Below are 25,305 nucleotides of genomic sequence, written 5' to 3'. Positions count from 1 at the left end.
CACGTGAGCAGGGAAGAGGGTCAGAGGAGAGAGTCAGGGGGGAGAGAGAGAGAGAGACAGAGAGACAGAATCCCAAGCAGGCTCCATGCTCAGCACAGAGCTCAACATAGGGCTCAATTCCACGACCCTGGGATCGTGAACTGAGCTGAAATCAAGAGTGGGATACTCAACAAACTGAGCCACTCAGGCTCCCCAACAGTAAATATCTTTATATGTGAGACAAACAGCATGTAAATGAATACATTGCTGCACTGTCCAATATGGCAGCCATTTACCACATGTGGCTCAATTAAAATCAAAATTAAAGAAAATTTAAAATTTATGCCTTCAGTCACAGCAGCCACATTTCCAGTGTGCAGTAGGCACATGTGAGTAATGGCTATGGTATTACAGCATATTAAACAGCATTTCTGTTATGACAAAAAGTTCTATTGGACAGTGCTATATCAAAGGATGCAGTGAGTTATACTGGACAAGACACTGACTTTGACAACAAAACGTCGTGAGGTGATTATGATTTGCTTTAAGTCCACTGGCTTGGATATCAAGAATATAATAGTTTTCCAAATTCTTCCATGAATGTATATTTCACACTTCTCTCTACATCAGTATAGATGGCAAATTTCTGACTTATAATCAGAATGTAAAAGTTACACATAAGCACATACATTGCTTAAAAAAAAGCATTAAGGAATATTTCATACCTAACTAGTCTGTACATGTAAATAGTGAATTCAGGCTCAGGATAGGAGGCATAACGGAGGTTTTGTAGCCATAAAACACTGCTGGCCTTTGGTTAGGTGCAGTTAATATAAACAGAACTTTCATTTTTCAAATTGTATCAGTTAATTTTCAAAAGGAAAGAAAATGATCAAAGAAAACTCTGCTAGATGTATTTACATGGAAAAAATACTTTCTAATATTATGAAGAAAAGTACCTCTGTATCATTATGTAAAACCTCAAAATGTTATTCCTAAATTGGGCCCTTAATGTTTCTTATTCTACTTTAAATCTTTACCAAGGTTTGATGTTCATTGCTAAAGAACTCAATGCTACTGAATTACTTTAATGGAAGGTTGTTCTTGGCTCAAAAAAATCTACTTCTACTTACTATATAAATGAAACTATAGATATGAAAAACATGTCCAATGAATATTGTCCTTTCATAAATCAATGCAGTATAAACTAAGGTGGGTTTTGAACAGTTGTGGCAGACAGGAAAACTGATGACAGTAAAATATCATCTTAAATGTCTCTCCTTTAACTTAACAGCTGAGATGATTTAATATGAAGTGATGGAAGAAAGGAAAACCAGGTTTCCCTTCTTGGTTGCAGGCTGTGACCAAAGTTTAAGAAAATAATTTTCAAGGTTACTTTAACAAAAGCTAGTCCATAGGTTCATAGAAGAAACCCGCTATCACTCCCTGTCTGAAATGGGAAATCTTAGGTCAAGGTGCAGGCAGCCACTTTTGCTTCAGGCCCAACTGCATCTCAGCCATCCTTGACAACTGGATTGGTACTGGCATCACCAGAGACTACCTCTTCCCAAGTCACTATACTTTAGATGGTTCCCTAGGCATTATGCCTGACACAGCCTCCTATTTTTCCCATTTCCCTATTTTCACCATTGTGTCCAACATTCCAGAGCTGCCAGGTGACAGAATTTGAAGTTGCACAGACTTGGGCTCAAACCTTAGCTTATACTTCCTAACTTTGAGTCTTAGAGCAAGTATTTTAACTTCCCTGAGCCCCAGCTTCTGAATGTTTAAAGTGAGACTCATAGTATGTACCTTGTATCATTTTTGTAAAGATAAATTAACATTTAGACCAAGTGCTTTGTAATCTGTACAGTCCAATGTGATCATCTCAAATGCCCTCATTAGTCATTCTCCCTTTGATTGCTCCATTCCTTTAAGTTCTTCTCCACTTAAATATATGATTTAGGATGTATAAGACTGTAATTTGCTCTAAAATGGTTCTTTTGTGATTTTAATTCTCTCTCCTAAAAATGTGCTTCACAAAGATGAGTTCTGCATATGTTATTGCTCTATTCCTTCAGATCCAAGAAGCAGATTCTCCAGTGTTAAGCAGACTGGGAGGTCAACAGTGCTATTGCTATCGATCACCTAAACCCTTACTCCTTTGGGCAAGGGGTCAGGGAGGAAGAGAGGTGCTGTATGGCTATGCAGCTCTCCATAGAATGCGCACTTGTAAATAGCCCCTGAATGAATGCACAAACTGATCCCTACTAACACAAAATACCCTGCTTTTTAAATATTTCTTTTCTTTCACTGTAACACCTTTTAGTAAATAAATTATTGGAGAACATCATCTTAATAGATTTACATTATTTGAAGATAGAATTAGTTTGTTTTGAGAAACTCACCCAAAGGCAGATAGGCAAAGGGGATGATTTTGATCAGTTCACGGAATCAGTAATTTGAAGTGAGTACTCCATCACCACCCTCAGTTATAAGGCAATTGCCAACTAATCTTACTCCTTACCCACCACCGATCTCACCTCTGACAGTAGGGGAGACACTATTATTTACTGAGTTCCTACCATGTGGCAGGTATCTTACACATATTATCTCTTTGGATCCTAAAATAACTCAATAGCATGTGTTCTATTATCATCCCCACTTTACAGATGAGGGAGATAAGGCTCCACAAGGTGAATAATATAGAAGGTCACGACAAATGACAAAGTCTGAATATAAACCTGGTCTGCTAAATCCTTATACCAGTGAGGGCAATAGTTATGTCACCACCATTCGGGTTAAAAGGAACAATTTGCCATCTCAAAATATGCCTCTTTGTCACAAGGATTATCTTGAGCTGTTTATTTTTTCATTTTTATTTTTTAGAATGTGAACAGCACCAGATGCATTGTAGCCTTGATTCATTTTTGAATAGAAAAAAGAAGAGACAGGCGATAAGCTGGTTAGAGGTACAGAAAGGAAGTGGCAAACAAAACAAAACAAAACTCCACAAATTGTGTCTGCACACACACCTCTCCTGGACTACACCAGTGTAGTTCTGAGCTTCAGTTGCAAGGAATTCCAAGTTCTCAGGATCTTGAAAACTTGGGGCCAGCAATCCTTATCGCACTGCTTCTACCAGCTCAGAAGTCCTGCCTAACATCATGAAATAAACCTGACTGTGAAACCAGACTGAACAGAGGCAAAGAAGACCTTGTCGTTGTCAGATAAGAATTTTCATCTTTGAGCCCTTTTGTGCATAAGCACATCATCCAGGTGACCAGTTCCCACAGATCGGATATCTACACCCTTTTCTCCCCAGCCCATCATCTAATTGGATCAAATATATGTTACAGATGTTGGCATCTCTCCACTACAGAGCCACATCCTTGGTGATTCTTCCAACAATATTCACATAAACCCCTTCATCTTCATAGAACACCAGAAACTTCATGCCATCTGTGTTGGGGAGGATAATGATTGCATGGGGCTGGATAACGCACTGGATCATAGAGTGTGGACTCATGTGTGTTGGTAGATAAATGTCATAAACTGATCCTGAATCCACATCAACAGCATGGAAACCAGTGCAGGATCCATACACCACTTTCAAACTCTGGTCTTCCTCAACAGTGAGATCCGCTAGTAATGGCTTATGTACCAATTCTCCAAATGACTTAAAGGCCATAAATTTGTGATATGGTTTGGGTGCCCACACATAGACTTCCACAGAACTCTTCAAAGCAATTACCAGAAATTTTATTCTTTCATATTTTACAACTTTATACTGTACGCATCCTTCCAAATCCTATATAGCTGTCCATCCCTGCTTCTCAACTTCTGAATCATTGTGAAATATTTTATTTCTTAACCAGGACAAATGGTAGCCATGTAATTTTCCTTTCTGCCAGATATTGTCATGAAGACATTCAAGCCTACAAGGACATCCATTTGCTGAAGTCGCCTTTGGTTGATCAGAGAATATACCTTCCCTTGGCCACTTCTGTCCAGGAGCATCAGGCCACTCTGTACCCACTGGCAAATTCACTCCTTATAAGGAAACACACAGAATCTTGGAGTTAATTCTCTTCTTACATTTATGAATCTCTGGGGTGTCATTCTGTTGCCTAGTGTTGGGATTCATACTGACTACAGAGCCCTTCTGGGTAGGATCTTGCCTTATGGCTTCTGGTGTCATTCCATCACAGGAAAATCCAACCACAGAAGTCACTGTTGTCCCACTAGATGGAGAAATCTGTACTAATCTGGGGGTTATAAAAGGTGTAAAGGAGGAGGAAGAGTTGTGTTTCTAGAATGTGCTACCAGCAGCTTGAGTCTGGTGGACAATTAGAGTGTCCTCCTTGGATGGGGTCACGGCTGGTTCACCTTCTACATCATCATGGACAATCATGGTTTTCATGGATTCTGTTTCACCATTGCTCAGATTCAGAGATGATGCTACTCTGGTGTCCTCTGGTCCAGAGGCGGGTTCCTCACCCCTTCTTGTTCTACATCATTACCGTCCTCATCTGTCATCCCTGACTCCTCACTGGATAAGAAATAGTCTGCCATTTTGTGTGGGGGTCTCACATCTTCCACTTCTTGAAGCGCTTTGGCCAGTACAGTCAAATCAGCAGGCTTGAGAGTTTTAAAAACTTCTTTCTTATCTTCAGGTTTTTTCACTGCATTTTTGAGGCACTGAGATGGATAGTCATTGGATTTGAATGCCAATCTCACTCTGAAGAGCTCCCCAGAATCGCTCTGAGACCCAGGGTGGGACCCAGGCTGGGATCTTGAGTTGCTGGGCCCCCAGGAACTGCCACTACCAGTCCTGGGCACCAGTTTCTCCACTCTCTCATACAGCAGCCTGGGCTCAATACTGCTGGTGAAGTTTCTTTGACCTGCTTGGCTATTTTGCTGTCCACTGCCTTGCAGTGGGGAATCTTGCTGGGACAGAACAGGGAAACGAGACGTTGTACTCACAGGAACCTGTGGCTCAGTTGGTCTCTGCAGGGCAGGAAGCATAGACAGAGGTGCCACTGGAAAAAGACTGATCTGAAAGGCAATGGTGCCTTTAATACTCTGCCTGTCTGCTTCAACTGGGCTTCAGGGGAGGTGTGGTTAGTTTTCCTAAATCTGTCTTCCACCTCTTGAACTCTGTCAGCAGTGAACTGGTTATTCTTTAGAGACACAGGTCAACCTCTGAAAACTGGGTAGAAGTTACACTTTTGTAAGAGAAACCTACATATAAATGGTAAATCTCCATTTATAAGTGGTAAGTCTCCATTTATAAATGGTAAATCTCCATTTATAAGTGTATCTCCCTTTCTAGAAACTCTTATCAATGGAGAGGGCAAGGACTTAAACCTGCACAACCACTATACCTTTTTTTTTTTACTGTACTTTTCCTGATATCCTCCATAAATGGCTTTTTCCCCATACCAACATCTTTTATCTTTACCTGGGTATGACTTTTAAGGTAGTGGCTTGGGCAATTTCAGGAAATTTCTCGGTTTTCCTGGGTCTCTCCCTATGTGTGTATACAGGAGGTATATATGCTGTTAAACTTCTGTTTCTCTCCTGTCAATTTGTCTTTTATTATAGGACATCTCAGCCAAGAACCTGGGAAGGGAGGAAAACTTACTTTTCCTCCTCTACAAGGGAGGAGTAGAAATTAAATAATCTTTAGTTTTGCTCAGCTCCAGCTGGAAATGTCTTGACTTTGCCATGCCAAGTGATACCACATGTTTGGTATGACTTTGTTTTTATTACTATAGTATGTATGCCCTGTAAATTAATTGACCACATGTTAAAATCAGTTCCATTCCTTTATAGTCACACCACAAGCTAACCTATGAACATCTTCCACAGAATGAACCACAAATGAGTATGTGTTTTTACCAACTCTGCCCAATAGTCTATACACACTACTATGCTCTCCATTCTTTCCAAAAAGGGTGTGAACTTGCCTCACTTCTGGCTCCTTTTTGGTTTTTCTTTTGGAAAGCCTCTGCTTTCCAGGACAGGAGCAGACTGATTCACCAAATCAATTTAACATCAAATTTGCCAAAAGCCAACTTGCCAACAGACCCTTTGGCTAAATGACCAATAAATCAAAGGGATCTATTTGCAAATTGGTCAAATATACTGATGTAATAAAAACCTGTTTTTTCAAACTATTCATAAAATTTATAGTGCAATGGATTGCCAGAGCTCAAGCCTGTAGTAGAAGGTAAGGATTTCAGAATTCTGGGACCTTCAGATACCAACTTGGTTCCCAATGTCTTTCTCTCATGGACACAAGTTCCTGCTCAACCCAACATGAGGCTGTGCTGGACTGTTGGCTCTCCTTCATTTCTTTTCCTAATACAAAATTTCCCTTTATTGCCTGCTCCATCCGGCTACAGCAGTATCGAGCTGGGGTACAGACACATGGAAACTTCATTAAAATGCTAATTAAAAAACTGACCAAGCAAAATATTCCAGGTATCTTCAAAAACTGTTAAAAAAAACTTTCAATTTACTCTAGAATCACTGAACTTTGACACTTAAAAGACACACATTTTGGGAAAATTGGCAAACTTGGTAAATGAGTCTGTGGTGATAAAATCTGAAAACATGCTAGAGCATTGAAAAAAATAGAAAATGAATTCTTAATAGAATTAATACTACACTAAAATAACCTAGAAGTTTTTCATATGAAATCCCAGAATAAATATTGTTGCTATTCATAAGAATGGTAAACTTTTTGTGACTTTTAACTTCTAACAAATCGCACACTCCTTAAAATGTTGATAACAAGAATATATCCACTCACTATATTTAAGAATGTAACCACTGCATATAATCAATAATAATGTATTCATATGAAAATATATCAATTATTTTAATATATAAGGGGTCCAAACTACAACCTTTGAGCCAAAACTGGAAGCAGCATGCTTTTGTGTGAGGTAGGAATGATTTTTGCTTTTTTAAAAAGTTATAAAGAAAGAAAATAATATGCTATGGAGACTTTATACAGCCTGTAAAGCCTAAAATATTTAATATCTGGTCCTTTTCAGAAAACTGTTTATCAACCCTTGGAATATATTCAAAAAGCACATTTCTTTAAGACATGCTTTTTGATGAAGCAATACATTTGGGTAAATTTTGTAAATTGGTCATTTGATGGATTGGTTTGGAATGAATTGGTTTTTGGCAATTTGGGCACTGGAAAAATTGATCATTTGGTAGAAAGATTTCCAAGAATTTTTTTTTTTTGTGAATTCACCTGGAGCTCATCATGCCTTCTCTCAACTGCAAGACTATGGAATAAATAGATATGTCAAAATTTGACAAAAACATAGGCAGGTGAAAAATTTAATTTCTCCCAATGACTATAGAAGCCAATGAAAAACCGAGTCCCACCAGAGAAACCCAATCTTTTCTCACTTGGGAAAGATCTTGATGGACTTGAAGTTGTTTAAGGTCAGAGTCTCCTGCTAACAAAGGGACAGCAAATCCCATGCCCCTCTTTAAAAAAACATTTTAGCATTTAAATATGAAAATACTTTATGAGTGCTTCCAAAAATGTTTTTTTGGCTTAAATGATCATTTTCAGTCTCAAATTTTTTTATTTCCTTTTTTATGGAAGAGGTAAAGTATGATATTTCAGATATTCTGGATAAAAGTAGTGTGCTTTGAATGTACCAGTTTTCTCCAGTAGACTTTCCAATCCAATTTATACTATTGACTATCCTATATTGAAGACCTTGGCAGTTTTTAGGTCTAAATTCTGGCAAAAAGAGTATTTATTTTCTGACCCATTACTACAGGGCCAAAAAGGAATAGAGCAGGGAAATGCTTGCGGTGTGTGTGTTTGTATGTGACTGTGTGTGAGCTAGGAGATAGGCAGAAAGTGAAATAAGATGGCTTGGGAAATACTTGGATCTTCTCCTCTCAGATTCCCTACTCTGGGCACTGTACCCCTCACTGTTCCTTGGCCAAAGTGCCAAGAGAATTGGTGCTCACGAGAGGAAGACTTAAGGTCTCTAAGATGAATGTAGCAAATGCATCTTCCTTTCTTCCTGCTCAAGTCACAGAAATCGATTTTTTGTGGCTTTTAAAATCATATTCTTTGTGTGTGCTGATATGTATTTGATATATCATGGAAAAATCTGAAGCTAATATATCTAAGCTGATATGTAACCAAACCTACATCATATGGGAAGTTCAGATGATTTTACATATTAGAATATGAAGATTTAAAACAAAATGTTGAGTTTCAAATATTTAAAATATGGGGTCCCTTGGGGGCACCTGGGTTGTTCAGTCAGTTGAGCATCAAACTCTTGATTTCAGCTCAGGTCCCAGGGTTGTGGGTTGGAACCCCATTTCAGGCTCTGTGCTGAGCATGGAGCCTGCTTGGGATTCTCTCTCTCTGCCCTTCCCCTGTTTACTCTCTCTCTCTCCCTTTATAAAATGAAAATTAAAACAAAATATAAAATGAAATAAAATAAAATAAAATAAAAAATAAAATAAAATAAAATAAAATAAAATAAAATAAAATATGGGGTTCCTTTTAAAACTACCTGGCAGGTAATTACTTTTATCACATAGCTAAGAAAACTCAATCTTTGTTTTAGTGATATGTTAACAGACTTGTTTCCAATCACTACTAATACACAACTATAAAGGAACCAAACTCAAATGTTCCAATCCTCATATATTTCAGTGTTTTACATAGGATGGAGTCCAAATGGGAAAATTTCCACCAAAGGCTTACACCAACCATTTCAGAGAAAACATAACTCTCTAAAGGGCCAGTCTGAACTTCTGTAATGTGCTTTTTTGGTTACACCAGTTTTCCACAAACACATCAAAAGAGGAAAAACATCTAACAGCACTCAGTGGTATTTCCTCACTAAAACAGAAAAACAAAGAATGCACAATACTCATAACATTTAGAAAGTACATACAAATCATCAACATGGTAAAAGCCACAGCCTTGTGTTCCCTATACCTCAAAGGACAAGTAACTAAGCGGTGCCCTGATGTCAAAGAATGAAAAGAAAGAAAACACCAAGTAAACAAAAACCCTATTGCTATGAAAATATGGTCAGTCATCAATAACCAAAAAAAAAAAAAAAAATCAAAGTTTTATCATCTTTAAAAGATTATTGCTATTATTGGCCTCTTCTGAACAACATGAAAATATTAAGTAAACAAGAAGGCACCTTTAGAATCTGATTAGTGTTTTGCGGTCTGCCCCTTTCTCAAACATAGAAAAGGCAACATACAGTGTTGATTGGTGAATCACTGGAACATGCCTGGACCTCAGCCTGGATACCAGCTGCTAACACTACCAACATTCATAGGCAGACTGAATATCAAAGCTACACAGTTCTCCATCATATATTTGTGGAAAATTCTTTCCAGGAGAAATTCATAAATCAAACAAGAAACTATAGTAAGACCAGCACTGTGTGGGAAGATATAAAGAGAGTTTGCTCTTTTCCTGCTAACTAGTAAGGCTTTTATGCCAAGCCTTCTAGCACAGGACAGGGTTCTAGAAGGATGCATCTCCTACTCCAAGAGAATGGAGTCTTTGAAGGATTGGAACTGATACCTGAGACATGTTTTTATAATTCATCTGGTCCTGTATTTACTTGCATACTTCATTATTTTCATATTTAGATCTATTATCAAATATTTTTCCATTATGAAATGGTTTGAAAACTTTTTTATGAATTACAGTTCATCATTGTTCAGTCAAAATTATTCCCTTGACATATCACTTCAAAAAAAGGAAACACACACAACATTTTTACACAGAAAAAACTAAACAGAACCAACTTCTTTTTAATATAGTCGGTGGCTTCACAGGGCCTGGACTGGGTACATATGTTCATGGTAAGGTTTTACCAAACAGCCCATGTTTCATTTGGCATCTTAGTCTCCCTACTTTATAATACACTCTGTCAATCATTTCCTGAAGGTGACATTCTATGTGTTTTTTCTGTCACTTTCATAGGACTACTACTGAGCCAGTTAGGGAAATAAAACAACAGAGATCAAAATCCAGCATACGTTAAAAGAAAAACCTTTTCTGATATGTCTGCACTGTGTATTAAAGCACTGATAACCTAAGTGTTAGGTGTGTAGATATGAGAAATAATTTTAAATTTGGCCTTATTTTTTTTCATTCTCCATATCAACCCCATTAGTTTTTAATGGTAAAGTATCACGTGGCTACTCACATACTTGTATCTTAGAAATCAGAAAGCAAGTTAAGTTAATAAGACAAACTATTTTCTGTATTGAGGGAGGCACAAGTTGAATGCAGTTTGGACACTTCCTTCTTGGAGATTTTGATTCTCTAGAAGAGCTTCAATACTCTGTGTAATCCCAAGGCAAAGTGGAGAGTGTCAATGGGAAAGCAGGAAGGGGTAAGCTCTTCCAGCCCGGGTGGCAGGAAGGACTTCTGAGAGGAATTTCTGGAGTGGTGAGGAGTATCTGGACATACAAAATACAGAAGAGAAGACCATTTTTATCAATTCAGAAAAACAGAACCAAAGGTACAGTGAAAGATCGTAGACACATTTACATGGAATGGTGACTTCATTAGAGTTTCTTCTTTACTTGTCCATCTCCACACTAGGCAGTAAGTACGATGAGGACAGGCACAGGTTGGGCACTGAGAACAGAGTCTAAAAGAGTATATAGTTTTTTTGTGGAACTCAATGAACGAATAGCCCCAAGATAACTATAAATTTATGAACTTCAAAAAGCATGACTAAGGAAAAAGAGCATGGTGCCATGGTACAGAACCAAAAGTGGATCTAGACGACCAGTAGGAGCCAATCATGGGAAGTAGGGGTGACTATAAATGGACAGCACAAAGATGGTTTTTAGGGAGTGATGGAACTGTTCTTTATCCTGATTATGGTCATGGTTACATGAATCCATGCCTGTATTAAAACCATAGAACTGTACACCAAGAAAAAACAAATCAATTTTACCATATAATTTAATATATGCATTGCTTAATAATTTAAATATATATGTCCACAAAAAAATACTTGTAAAAGAATGTTCATTGCAGCTCTATTTGCAGTAACCAAAAATTAGAAATAAATGTCCATCAAAGGAAAATGCCTGACAAATTGTGGTATATGCATAGACCAGAATACTCCTCGGCAACAAAAAGGAATAAACAACTGATACATATGACAGGATGAATCTCAGATGTATTATACTGAGTTTTAAGAGAGAAGATTCAACAGAGTATATGTTATATAGCTTCATTTTTATGAAATTCTAATAAAGCAAAGAAATCTATAGCGAAACACATCAGAATAGTGGTTGCCTCTAGGTCGAGGGTTAACAGGGAAGGGGCACAAAAAGGCTTTCTAGTATGTTGAAAATATTGTATGTCTTGATAGGAATATGGGTCACATGTATTTATGCATTTGTGAAAGCTCACAGAATATTAAAAATGGATCTGTGCGTTTTATTATATGTAAACTTTACCTTAAAATATAAATAATAACCAGCTCAAATGAAGAAGTCTGCTTTTTGCAATGACGTGAGGTGGCAACCCTAAAACTACTCTCTGTGTGTTCTAGACTTGAGCAAATAAGGAAATCTATTGAGGATAATGGGGCCAAGCATCTCCAACTATTGGAGAAAAGTGTTGCACAAATGGAAACGGGAGGACTAGAATGAACCCTCTGGTACTGGTTTAGATTTGGAGGTATCCATATGAATTCATGGTTTGTATTATTTTATATACACATATACACCTAAGTACACATACACAGAGATGGGTAGATAAGAAAATAAATATAGATATAGGCCTTTATGCCTATGTGTGTGTGGATTTGTTTCCCACTTCTGAAAGCACTAGAAGTAGACACAGAGTAGTGACAAGGAGCATGACTAGTGCCCAGATCTTGGCTTCTAAATATCTGCATTTAAGAAGCCAGGGTTCCTTTGACTAAGGCTTGGAGAACCAACCGATTTCATGGATGAGGCAAAGAAAGAACTAAATGAGCCTGGAACATCATTAGTGCCAGAAAGTAAGGAATGATCCAAGAATGGTGAGAAATATCAAAAAGACAGAAGAGCTTGGTTGAAAGGGCTGCCACTGGTCGATTTGGGGACAATCCAAGCATTGAAATAAATAATAACAGCAAAGTATTTTAATCCAGTGAATAGACAAATGAATAAATAAATAATGAATGTGCAAAGAAGAGGGAGAGAAAAAGTGGAGAAGAAAGGATAGAAAAAGACAGAAGGAAGGGAAAAAGAGGAGAGAATAATGATAAAGCAAATGCAGCAAAATTTTAATACTTGTAAGCACAGGTAGAGGACGATATATTATAGTAGTAGTTCCTGCCAATATTCAAATAAAAAGTTTAAGTTAAAAAAAATTAACAGAGCTAAAGCAAAAGAATACCCTGGGATACAAAAAGGTAAAGCAAAAAACATTAAGTCAAAAGAGAACCAGACCCTGTCCCACTTCCTCAGATCCTAAGGCACAGCCTGACATCTTCACTATAGGCTGACAAATGAATAGCATGAGGAGGGAAAATATTACAATTTTAATTGTCTGAGTAGAACAAGCAGCTGCCAGTATATTTATCCAAAGCTAATTTTCATAAAATAGGTTAATACTCAGATAATTTGTTCCAGATTTTTCACAAGTTTGATATTTATTAGACTTCTTTTCATTAGTGTTTACACCCTCAGTGATTTCAGAGTTTTGAGTTTTGAGTACAAACTTACTATGAGCTTTTCAAAAATATTAATAATCAAATTGTTCTTATCAATTATAAATCTAATAAGATAGTCTAATAACTTTATGCTTTGAGATGATCAAAATAATTTGTCATATAGCTAAAGAAGGAATATGGGTGGGCTAGAGGTCATATAAACACAATGAAACACAAAATCCAGAAACCTGACCCTGCTCTCCCTTCTTTTCTCTTCTTCTTCTGTTTTTGTTTTTGTTTTTATGTTTGCCTTTTTAGAACCAGGTCCTATACATACCAACAGGACAAGTTAAATGGAAACCAAGAGACTGGCTCCAGATCTAACAACTACAGCTGCATGAGAATGGGTCCCAACTCCTTTTCTTATCTGTTAGAGGCAGGTGTCAGCATGTGATGGTCTCTCAGGTGGGTGTGAGACCATGGAGTAAACAGACTGAACTTGGACTCTCAATGGGGCCTCCAAGCCATGAATTCCATCATGTTCAGATTTGGCTACACACCCTGTCCCGACCCCAGCAAGGCAAGGTGCACTCTTTGCAGAGAATAGTTTGGGTGTTGATGGATATAGAATCATCTCATAAGGATAGGGGTTTAAAGTTGGCTGGGTTTAAACAGAAAAAGAGGACAACTTTAAATTAACAGAAAAATAAAAATATTAAAGAAATCACCAGACTCAGACTTCAGATCATGACCATAAACCAAGTTTACATGTAACCCTTTGCACTTAATAATGTCATTATAGCTCAGTTAACGACTTAGTGGAGATCTAAATTATAACTACTCCATTTTGAAATTACTTCTTAATTGATAATAACTTGATTTTGTATAGTATTTTACAAAGCATATAGATATAATTTATTTATCAAAGCAGACAGGCCTCATTTCCTTATCTTATTTGTGATGCACATTCTGCAGTAATTATCCTCACCATTTATAGATAATAAACCTGAGACTCAAGGAGGCTTGTCCAAGATTACACAACTTGTAAATGGTCAATCTGAGAAATAAAACCCGAATACTTCAGTTGTTTAAAAATTCCAATACTGTGAGGTTTTTTTTTAATTTTTTTCAATGTTTTTATTTATTTTTGGGACAGAGAGAGACAGAGCATGAACAGGGGAGGGGCAGAGAGAGAGGGAGACACAGAATCGGAAGCAGGCTCCAGGCTCCGAGCCATCAGCCCAGAGCCTGACGCGGGGCTCGAACTCACGGACCATGAGATCGTGACCTGGCTGAAGTCGGACGCTTAACCGACTGCGCCACCCAGGCGCCCCCAATACTGTGAGTTTTTTATTTATTTATTTTTTTTAAATTTTTTTTTTCAACATTTATTTTGGGGACAGAGAGAGACAGAGCATGAACGGGGGAGGAGCAGAGAGAGAGGGAGACACAGAATCGGAAACAGGCTCCAAGCTCTGAGCCATCAGCCCAGAGCCTGACGCGGGACTCGAACTCACGACTGCGAGATCGTGACCTGGCTGAAGTCGGACGCTTAACCGACTGCGCCATCCAGGTGCCCCTATACTGTGAGTTTTTTAAAGCATCACTATACCACAAGACCTCCACACTATTTGCCAAAGATGATGGCAGGCAATGTGGAGTAGAATTAGCCAAGTAACTTGCAGAGGGAGAGTAGAGAGCCTTGACTGAGGCTTCAAGAGGCAGTGAAAATGTCGCTTGTGGAGACACAAGCTGGCCACCTTACCTATTATATCACACCATTCAGAATTGCCAATATTGCACCATCTTTTAACCTATAAAAATGTCAATTGCATATGGTAAAACTTAAATCAAATTTATCCTCCCCTCACAACCTTCCCTATCCCTCTTCATTGCTTACTGTTTTCCATTGGCCCTCCTCACCATGTAACCCACTCTGGTCTATTGATTTATGTATTGTCTTTCTCTTCCACTAGAATGGAGCTTTAGAAGTTAAGGATTTTTGTTCACTGCTGTGTCCTCAGAGCCTAGAACAGAACTTCCCCTATAGTAGGTGCTAAATACTGGAATGATGGAACCTGTGAGCTAGCTCCTTAGTGGTAAAGAAACACAATCAAATGTGCTACAGTGATGCACAGAGCCCTTCCCCTGCTCAAGATGGGGTGGACACAAGTAATGAAGTCTGTATAGAATAGTACCAAGGCTCCATAAAACAAAACTGTTCTAATGAGAATTACCATACATCTTTACAAAATTCTCTTCACACCTTTGTACAAAATAACTCTTCACTGACACAAGCTGAAAGGGGAATTAAGCAGGAACATTCTTTTTGGTGAAGCTGCTGACAGCTGGAGTCTCCCAGGGACCAATTCCAGCACTGTAGCAGTTTCTGAAGACTGAAAGCAAGTGTAAGAGCTATTAGAACCCTTGGAAATGCTTTCTATTTGATATTCCAGTGTTCTTTACTCTACCTGAAGGTGAGAAGATGCTATCTTCATCAACACTGGGTTAATCGTCATAGTCCTCTCCCTATTAATTTTTCTCTCCTCTACATTTAAGGAGAAATTAAAGGGGAAAAAAAGATTTTCTCTCGAAAACATCCTCAATCAAGTACTTCCCAAAGGCTCCTCGAGTTTTCTCCTTGGAATCCCATACTAGCCACAGCTGCTGGAACTGAAGTCCTGACAGGAATGAGCCCAGGAAAATCTGGGTCCCAATTCCACTCTACTGTGGAACAAATTGTGTGAGTAGGGCATATCATAATCCTCTATGACTACATTATGACAAGTCTAAAATCTACCTGATAGATTTGTTTTCAACTAGGTTAATAAACATGAAATCCTATCGTGAAGGCTAAAGAACAGAATGCATTTCTACTGAGATGACGCTGTGATGGGAATTTGGGTCTTACCTCTACATTCATCTGGCCAAACTAAAAGAGTAGCTAGGTACTTCATTCTGGCTCTAGCAGGAGCCAGATAGGAGAGGGCTAACAGTATTCCAGTTTTGGTCTGCCCCTTACGTACTTTCAAGTACCCCTTACTTCTTCGTATCTTCAGTGGTCCAGGCAAACAAGACCTTGCACTCCATTGCATCTGTAGCTTTAATGGAAAATGACCCAACCACTGAGTCCCTCTCCTGAAATGAAAGGTTCTTTAGCCTCAAATCTGAAACATGCAAGGACAATACACCCTCCATGGAAACAGACCCTTTCTTCTAAACATCTCAAATTCCCCTCTTTGTGTTTCTTCCATAAGCATAGGCAATGCTTTCAAGCCTTTTAGCAAAATGATTCTTGCCTTTCAAAGAACATGTAGAATTACCAAGAGAAATTCCCAAATCACTTTGGGAGCTCCAGGTCCCTATGGCCTCTGTGCCTGATTACTTTCCTAACTGTCCCTCAGTCTATAAAATGAAAGCCAGATTACCAATCTGCTCAGGGTGTCTATGAAACATACAAAACCATGACTCTGACATGCCATGATTTCTTCTCCTTATTTTTATTTAAAAATATCCTGAGAACAAGGAAAGAGTCTATGACAAAAACAAGGCAATACTAGTTTGCACTGATTTATAATAATACTGCATTACCTTTGAGAGGTCTCATGGCATGGAATGGATTACCATTTTGATAGGATCAACCAATCAATCAGTCCCTGAGTAGATGTTCATTTCTGCCTACTTGATGTGAAGCTCTGTGCCAGACAGGGACAAGGCTGGCAGGTCCGCCTTTATAGACCTCAAGATAGTGGACAAGCCAGGCCCACAAACAACCCATCATGTGAGAGCTGAGGTGTCTGAGAGCACAGCAGTGACCATGGTATTGAAGGAGAGGGGAGGGATGTGAGACATGGGAGGTGGAATTAAACAGAATTTCTTCATCAGATCTATCAACTCTGTCCTAAGTGTCATTTTCCATCTTACTTTCTATATGATAAATAATAATCCATTGCATAATTTTGAAAGAACTTTAGTAATATTTTATGGAAGTACAGAACATATAAAACTATAGTGCATTCATCCACACTGGAGTGATAATATCTTACAATATTAGAAGGGGTTTTAAGTCTCAAGAAAACATTTCTTTTAGGGGCACCTGGGTGGCTCAGTCGGTTAAGCGTCCGACTTCAACTCAGGTCACGATCTCACGGTCCATGAGTTTGAGCCCCGCATTGGGCTCTGGGCTGATGGCTCAGAGCCTGGAGCCTGCTTCCAATTCTGTGTCTCCCCCTCTCTCTGCCCCTCCCCCGTTCATGCTCTGTCTCTCTCTGTCTCAAAAATAAACGTTAAAAAAATTATTAAAAAAATAAAAATAAAAAAAAGAAAACATTTCTTTTATATCTAAGTAGATCACTGGCATAGATGTGGTAACTGGCTCGTTTCTGCATCAGAATATTTTTCATCCAATTAAACTCTGTTTAATAGTAAAACACAGGTCTCCTCACTCTCTGAACTCTTACTATCTGAATATTTGCTACAATGATCTGCTGACTGAATTATCCATGTGGTTTGCTGCTGTTGTATCTCAGGTACTCTCCTGATAGGAGAGTGTCTTGAGTTCACATTGTTTAAACATGCCATGTTTTGCAGATATCCTCTTCCCCACATTATTCAGTAAACAGTCTAATAAAGTTGAGTAACTAATGAAGGAAATGGTCAAGCCTAAAAAGTGTAAATAAGCACATGCGCAACAAGAAAAACTGGGGGTGATAAAGCACATTAAGAGAGCTGAATGATTATTAGTCTTAAGCTTGGCCATGCACTTGTCCTGTCCCCAACACCTAGGAATCACAGATACAATGCTGAATATTTACAAGAAATTTAAGATCCTGAAAAAAAAGAAAAAAGCTTTCTGGTGCAAATGAGTGTGATCTTGGCATGAGCGGACTTATCACATTCACACAATTACAAATGCAATCTCATGTTAGCAAGAGTTGTAGGACACCAAACATGTGGAATGCAAACAGACTGCCACTGTGAGCTCTGTTTTCCATCCCATTGCTTTGTGTGTAGCTTCAGACAATGGTTTGCAGCCAAGCACCTCTGAACTCTCCTGCCAGGAAGGGAAGATTCTCCCCCCATTCCTTAGATCCAGACACAGATGAATGTCAGACATTTCCTGTTTAACTCATTTCTTCACCAGCTGTTTCTTCCTTACCGCCCCCCACCATCAAATAGTAACAGTGACCACAGCCTCCAACTCTCTCCTCTCCCACCATCAGGCCTCACATAAACATGTCTTTAATCATAAGAAACCTCTTGAAAAATTATCTGGTTTATTTTCTTTTTTGCTAAGTATTATTGGCATGTGGTGCTCATCTTTAATATATTATTTTATTATTTATTTACACATGCATATCTACTGTGATATAGAAGGAATATTTAACCCACTCTCAATAATCTATACTGTGCAGTATCTAGTATTATGGTTTTTTACATACAGACTAATGAGTTTAACAAGTATTAAATAACTAGATAGTATTACATACAATTTCTATTTTGCAGAAATCCTTGGTGGATTGTTAAGCAGATACATGAGGGGGTTTAATGATATCTGGTAAACTGGCATTTTCTTGTGAGTTGGGACTGCATTTTTATTTTTTTTTCCACTGAAACTCATGGAACACTGCCTCCGTTCTTTGAAACTTTGTTAGCAAATGTCATAAAATAAATTATATTAACAAAAAGAGGGACACTTATTGTTTCACCATTTAAAAGTATTTCTAGAAAAAGTAATCAAATACTATTTTTAAATGCATTGTCTTAATTTGAAAGTCATTAAATGTCTGCATCAGTTAAGTGTGCTCTATAGTTTTTTTTAATGTTTATTTATTTTTGACGGAGAGAGAGAGAGAGAGAGAGAGAGAGAGAGAGAGAGAGAGAGAGAATGAGTGGGGGAGGGGCAGAGAGAGAGGGAGACACAGAATCTGAAACAGACTCCAAGCTCCAAGCTGTCAGCACAGAGCCTGATGTGGAGCTTGAACTCATGGACAGCGAGATCATGACCTGAGCTGAAGTTGGACGCTCAACTGACTGAGTCACCCAGGCGCCCCCTATAGCTTTTTTTTTTTTTTTAATAAAAAGCCAATCACTTGTATTTACATTCAGTTGGAGAAATAAGAATTATATTAGCTGGGCAAAGGAATTCAGACTAGTAGATTGCTCTTCTGGATTCAATTGTTTGTCTTTTCATTTTAATGGGAAAATATTTGTACATATTATTTCTTGTTTTAGTTTTGTTGAATAAAAATATGCCCTAGGTCTCCATCACTTACTTCAGCAGTAGTCTCTCACCTGCATTCTGTAGATAGATGTTCCTCATCTGAGTCATTTATCAGCTGAATATCTTCCCCAGCTTTCTCCACAGTGAAAAGGTCCTGCAGAGAAACTGGCATTTTAGATACTTAAAATGAACTTATATAGTAAAAATACCTGACACATTAGTATAGCATGTAGTAAATTTGGAAGCAATCACATATCCAATGCCACAGCTCATCTGTATATCAATGTGAAAAAGGCACTTGATTTTATAGTCATGAAAACTGAGGATTATAGAGAAGTAATGATTTGGCCCAAGATACACGGCTGGTAGACACAAAACAAAGTAGATCCATCATCTCACAGTTGCACTCTGAGTTTGCTGCACCATCCACTGTGCTACATAGTCAACACTGTGAAAAAAAGTCTTCCTCCAAAAAGCCCTCTGTTCTCACAAGATTTATTCTCCGAAGTGACCATTAATATGGAACAAATATCCTAGAAACCCAGAGGAAAATTGCAAAAGATCACAAATAGAGATCCTTGTGCCATGAGGGACTCTAGAGTGAAGGACGTGTGCCAAATGAGATTTTCCTTTCTCAGAGGAGGGAGTAGTATATTTTGGGGGTGACTTCCACAATGGGATGTCTGTCTTCATGTGGCAAATATGAAAGCTCAAATCTCAGCTGCCAGAGAGGCATAATGATTGGGGCAATCAGACCAAGCAACTTCCTTCAATTGCTTTTCTGACACTTTTCTTATGGTCTTAAATCTGGGGGAAAAAAAAGGTGACACATATCTACTCTAAAATGGAATGTAACAGGGTCTTTCACAGTTTCTGAAATGTGGTCAGTTAAAGTCCACATTCTAAACCAGAGACAAAAGTAAAGCAGATCTTTTGCTCTCTCTAGATCCTAATGATAACAATTATCATAATGATAATGATGAGTATGATGGTGCTTGCCATGCATAAGGTGCTGTCTTATTTACTCTTCACCACAACTCTAAAAGAAGGTTTTATTATTGCCATGTATAGAAAAAGAAACTGAAGCTAAAAGATTTAAGCAACTTGGATGAGGTCTTGCAGCTGGTCTGGATCCAGAGGCCTGTCTTATAAGGCAGTTGGATGTGTTGTATGTCACAATGTCATCATAATGTTAACATGGATCTTGATTTGCCCCCCACTCCCACATCACCCAATCCATAGTGTCGCCGTCTGACTCAAGTCAGTTCGTGGCACTTCCATTTACTGAGCTTGTCAGGCTTAAAAGCTAGGAATAATTTCTCTTCTCCCACCCACTTTCAACACATCAGCAAGGACTTTGTGCCCCATCTCCCAACAATAACCCAAACCCATGTACTTCTATCTCCATGACTCCAATCCTAGTCCAAGCTCTACCATCTCTCATGCCACTCCTCTTGCCTGTGCTCTTGTTTCCCAGATTCCATTTCCCACCCAGGAACCAGTCTAATCTCTCAAAAACAATGAAATCAGATCATGTCATGCTGCTTTCCACTATAGCTGAAGTAAAAGTCAAACTCATGATCATGATTCTCAAAGTTCTCCATAATCTGGCTTCTGCCCACTTCTTGTACCTAATTTTCTACTACTCCTTCCCTCTTTCACCTTCTTCTAGTCACATAACAGTACTTGCGCCTTGGAACTCTCTAAGCTAGTTACTACTTCAAGATGTTTACAGCTGCTGAACCCTTTACCTGGATTGCCTTCCTTTCTTTGCTGGGTTGACCTCATAACTGAGGGTCTCAGTTCAAAAGACAGGTCATCAAAGACCTTCCCTGACCACACTGTCTGAACTCCCTTCTTCCCACCAGCTATTAACATATGATTGTTTTATCATCTACATGACACTTTTCAACATTCATAGTGTCTGGCACATAGTAGGTGCTTAATAAATATGTTACTTAGTGAATAAATATTCATTGAACCTGAATCTATCCAAAGAATTCTAAAGACTGATTTTCCTTTTTAGAGAATCTGTGAGTGCTACATTAGTAGAACACTAAGCGAGAATTGGTGGTGGATGTGGGAGAGAGCTGCCTCAAAACTCACCTCATGACAGAAACCTTCCTTTGTTCACCTGTCAAAATGGCCACTTCTCTTAATATGTTCCAGCCCTCAGCCCCTGTATACCTCTTTCATATTACATTAAAACCACTTGTTACTGGGGTGCCTGAGTGGCTCAGTCAGTTGAGCATCTGACTTCAGTTCAGGTCATGATCTCACGGTTCGTGAGTTCGAGCCCCACGTCCAGCTCTGGGCTGACAGCTCAGAGCCTGGAGCCCACTTCAGATTCCGTGTCTCCCTCTGTCTGCCCCTCCGCTGCTTGCACTCTGTCTCTCACATTGTCTCAAAAATAAATAAACGTTAAAAAATTAAAATAAAAATAAAATAAAACCACTTGTAAGTGATTGTGTATCTCTTTTGAGTGTCTTGAGATCTCCACTCACATGCTCACCTTCTGAAATGCAGGAGCTGATCTGTCCTCATTCACATATCTTAGCACAACCCCCTGCACACATTGGGTTCCTTTGAAATTCTGTCCAGTAGCTGATGGACCAAAGGGGACATGGCCTTTCAAAGGAAGCCCGCAATTCCCCAGTTGGGAAGGCACACACACAACATACTCACCTGTAGAATCTGAGTCCTGAGGATACAAATGGACCCGACCAGATAAAACCGATCCTCCAGAGGAAGATATGTACCACACGATTCAGCAAAAGAGGGACTAGGGAAGAAGCTACTGAAGAGCACCAAAGGCTCTAAGGGAGACAGAGACACACATGTGACAATCAAATAGAAAGGCAGGCTGTCTACACAAGAAAATGAACACCTGACACATCAGTGCACTATTTGCCAGCCCACTGATAATTTTCAGAATTCTGAGTCACAGATTTTTCCTGCCTTCCTTCTGTTCCAGCTATCCTCCTTACCCTGGTCTCCACCAAAACATGAAGAAGTCATTACTAAGAAATAATTGTTGCAAGTTCAGGGTGATATTCAACCTTGTGTTCTTACTCTGTGGATGGATTTTATAGTCTTCAAAAGAAATTTAGCTCCCCTCTTTTATATAGGGCACAGGGGTATTAAATATGTGTGTAATTTATGTGCATATGTAGTCAACTGAATGTTTTAAAAGTATACAACCCTTAATTTTCAACACATATGACAAACATCAGACAACCATTGTGTGAACTAATTTTGATTGTTTATTTACTCATTCATTCATTCGCTATATTTTTAGACCTCAGTATCAAAGAACCGAGTTAATTACACTCTTAGTCCATGGAATAGAATGAACACAGATAAAGTCTCTACTCTTGATTTTTCTGATCCTTCTGCACCCACAGACACCCATTGCCATCTACCACTTTTAATATCTAAACTTGCAAAATATGTAGTCTGGTTTTATGTGTATGTGCTTACCACTTACAAAGGTGGCATTGTGCTATAGATCTCATTCTGTTTACTTTTTTCAATCAACATTATGGTTTTAAGATTTAACTGGAGTGCCTGGGTGGCTCAGTCGGTTAAACATCTGACTTTGGCTCAGGTTGTGATCTTGCAGTCCATGGATTAGAGCTATGCACTGTGCAGCCTGCTTGGAATTCTCTCTCTCCCTCTCTCTCTGCCCCTTGCTCACTCATACTCTCTCTCTCTCTCTCTCTCTCTCTCTCTCAAAATAAAAAAACTTAAAAAAAAGATTTAACCATGTTGTAGTATGTATATCCGAGGTCACTGCTTTCAAAGTTTCCATATTGCACATTTTTCTCATTTTACTTGCCCATTTCCCTAATGATGCACACCTACGCTGTCTCCAACTCCCTCCAACCATAAAAAACACTATGGCATATATAGCACATGTCCCCTTAGGCACAGATCTCTCTGTAAGTTTGCCTCTGGTATATCTCCACCCAGTGATGAGACTGCTGAGTCACAGGTTAATTAACATAATTTAAGTTCACTCTGTTTTTCAGGAATACTTCATGAGTTTACATTCCTCTCAACACTGTATTAGTGTTTTATTTCTCACCTCCTCACCAATATTTGTTTATTATTCAAACTTCCTGATTGCTGTCATTCAGATGGGTGTACAGTGCTATCTCACTGGTTTTTAAATCTTTCATTCTTTGCTTACTAGTGAGTTCAAGCATCTTTTCACATATTCGTTGGGCTATTTACCTATGGTTCAAGCCCTAGATGTTTTAATGGCCCCATATCAGTGTTTATGTTAATTTCTCAGCCAATAGATCCTGAAACCTTGAAAATTGTAAATTTGGACTCCATATCCACACAACACTGATTTGGGGTTTGATTTCTTGTAAATGACACATATTTTTTTCCATTCAAATTCTGAGGGAGATGGCAAACATTATTCCTCTAGGCCAGTGGACAGGATTTTACTGATCATGTTAAGTTTCTAGGTTTTATGTATTGGTCCTTGAATGAATGTTAGCACTCCAGACCCCAGCCAGCGAAGCCCATGGATGATGCATAACCCACCTAGGCCACCACCTAGGCTTCCTCTTATCATTATAGTCTTGTACTTTATACTCTAATTCCTGTCACCCAAGGACTTAACTTTCCTTTAAGCTTGGGTATGCATCAAACTTCTTTTGTTATGTTTTAAAAATTGTTTCCTTGTTTTTGTAGAAGGAAAGAGTCATTCTTACTAGTCCAATCCACCATATTACCAAGTGACACTATCTTGTGAATTTTAGTATTTTTTAAAATGAATATTTAATATAATTTTTAATAATAAAAGGGATGAAACAAGGATTAGTTGTTTATAATAGGCGCTAGATATTTCTGTAAAAGGTATTCCATTTTTGAAAGGAGTTTCCCCTATTTCCCTGTCTTTTCTATCTTCCTCAGAGCAATAAACAGTAATTACAACTCTCATAAGTAAGCTGCTCTGTTGTATTGGACAGTAATTATATTTATATGTTTCAAGTCTTCATCATCTCCAAACCCCCTCCTCCTTTTACTGCACAGTCTCACTGCACTGTTTCACAAAAACATTGCACTCTGCTAAAATTCATAGAGTCTGAACAAAAGCTAGAGGCCCAAGCATTTTGGGATGCCAATTTAGTAGCAGTGTCTACTGGCACAAACCTATTTATTCCTAACTGCAATAGAAATGAAAACTACTTCAATGAACAAGCAACTCAGGAATAAGATCATTAAATATAACTAAACATATTTTAAATATAAATATTATCTATTTTCTGATTAGTGTCAGGTAAGTATATAAGCTATCTATCCCGAAATTCTGATCTCAGAGAAAAAGGTCAGAGACATTTACAAACAAGGTGTTTCATATTATCAGGTCCATTTTTAAAACAATAAGATCCTTTGGAACAATAACTTTAGTCTTTCTTTTTATCAGAGATTTCTGTTGGTCCTTCTTTTGGTAATCCATTTATATCATCACTCATAATCTACTTTCCCTTTGTTTTTATCATGGAATTCTTTTTCAAAAGTCTGATCAGTGTCTACAACCAAACCGCTATGGTCACAGGGATATAAGAGAATCCGAGGGCGCCGGCAGTGGAAAGGCATTTATGTTAGCAACGAAGGGCTATAAAACACATTAACTTTATCTAAATTAGACTGAAAACTGAATTGCTTACCATTTGAAATATCTTTTAAAGTCAGAATTAATTTCACATATTCATAAGTAGGGTTACTACCACGTTTATCATTTCCTCTCTTTATATGACAGCAAAAGTCAGTATGTTTTCCCACTAAGAAAAAAAAAGATACAAAACACATTTACAATTGTATGTTACCATATTTTGCAGGATTATTTCATAGGACCATTGTCTTACTTAGAACAGATTTTTAAAAAATATCATTTTCTTTCCATGAACATTAGCACTGGCATAGCTATCTATGTTGTAACTGTAGAGTGGAGTACCAGCTAGAACATTATATAACACTAATACAATTATACAAAAGCTCAAATAATCAGGGTTCATGACAAAGAACAAGACTTAATGGAGAAGAAATATTTTAATACTAGAAATATAATTTGCATAATTGTATCAAGTTAATATATAATCAGCAGCTATATTGGCTCTAAGGTCTTTATTTTTATTACTCCTTTGAGTAGTTGTTACTTGGGTCTTAAAATCTAAGAACTTACAATTTAGGAGACACAATCCATACCTGAGCTTGACGAAGGAAGTTTGAGAGCAATCTTTTGGTAGACTTCACTTTTTTCATGATCAGGCAGAAGACTTAATAATTTTTTACCCACAATCTCATCCTTAAGAAATACAGAGAGAATACGTTTTGTTACATGTGCTATTACTGTTCACTTCCTCTACCTCCTTACTCCAGTAA

The 25,305-nt window shown here is 38.2% G+C and overlaps 1 protein-coding gene and 1 pseudogene across 6 annotated transcripts in view; both read right to left on the bottom strand.

Moving 5' to 3' along the window:
* Positions 1–25,305, bottom strand: part of PASD1 (PAS domain containing repressor 1) — a 118,053-nt gene that overhangs the window by 25,759 nt on the left and 66,989 nt on the right. For all 6 annotated transcript variants that reach the window (XM_045050873.1, XM_045050874.1, XM_045050875.1 and 3 more), the window contains 4 exons: positions 25,129–25,228; positions 24,591–24,704; positions 21,589–21,719; positions 18,975–19,057 (listed from right to left, as the gene is read on the bottom strand). In XM_045050873.1, the coding sequence (XP_044906808.1) occupies positions 18,975–19,057; positions 21,589–21,719; positions 24,591–24,704; positions 25,129–25,228 (428 nt within the window). The remainder of the gene's footprint in view (positions 1–18,974; positions 19,058–21,588; positions 21,720–24,590; positions 24,705–25,128; positions 25,229–25,305) is intronic.
* LOC123383376 lies at positions 133–8,266 on the bottom strand (annotated as a pseudogene).

This window comes from Felis catus, chromosome X (assembly GCF_018350175.1).
Source record: "Felis catus isolate Fca126 chromosome X, F.catus_Fca126_mat1.0, whole genome shotgun sequence".
NCBI lineage: Eukaryota > Metazoa > Chordata > Mammalia > Carnivora > Felidae > Felis > Felis catus.
Note: the sequence above shows the minus strand (reverse complement) of the source record. Positions and strands in the feature narration are given on the sequence as shown.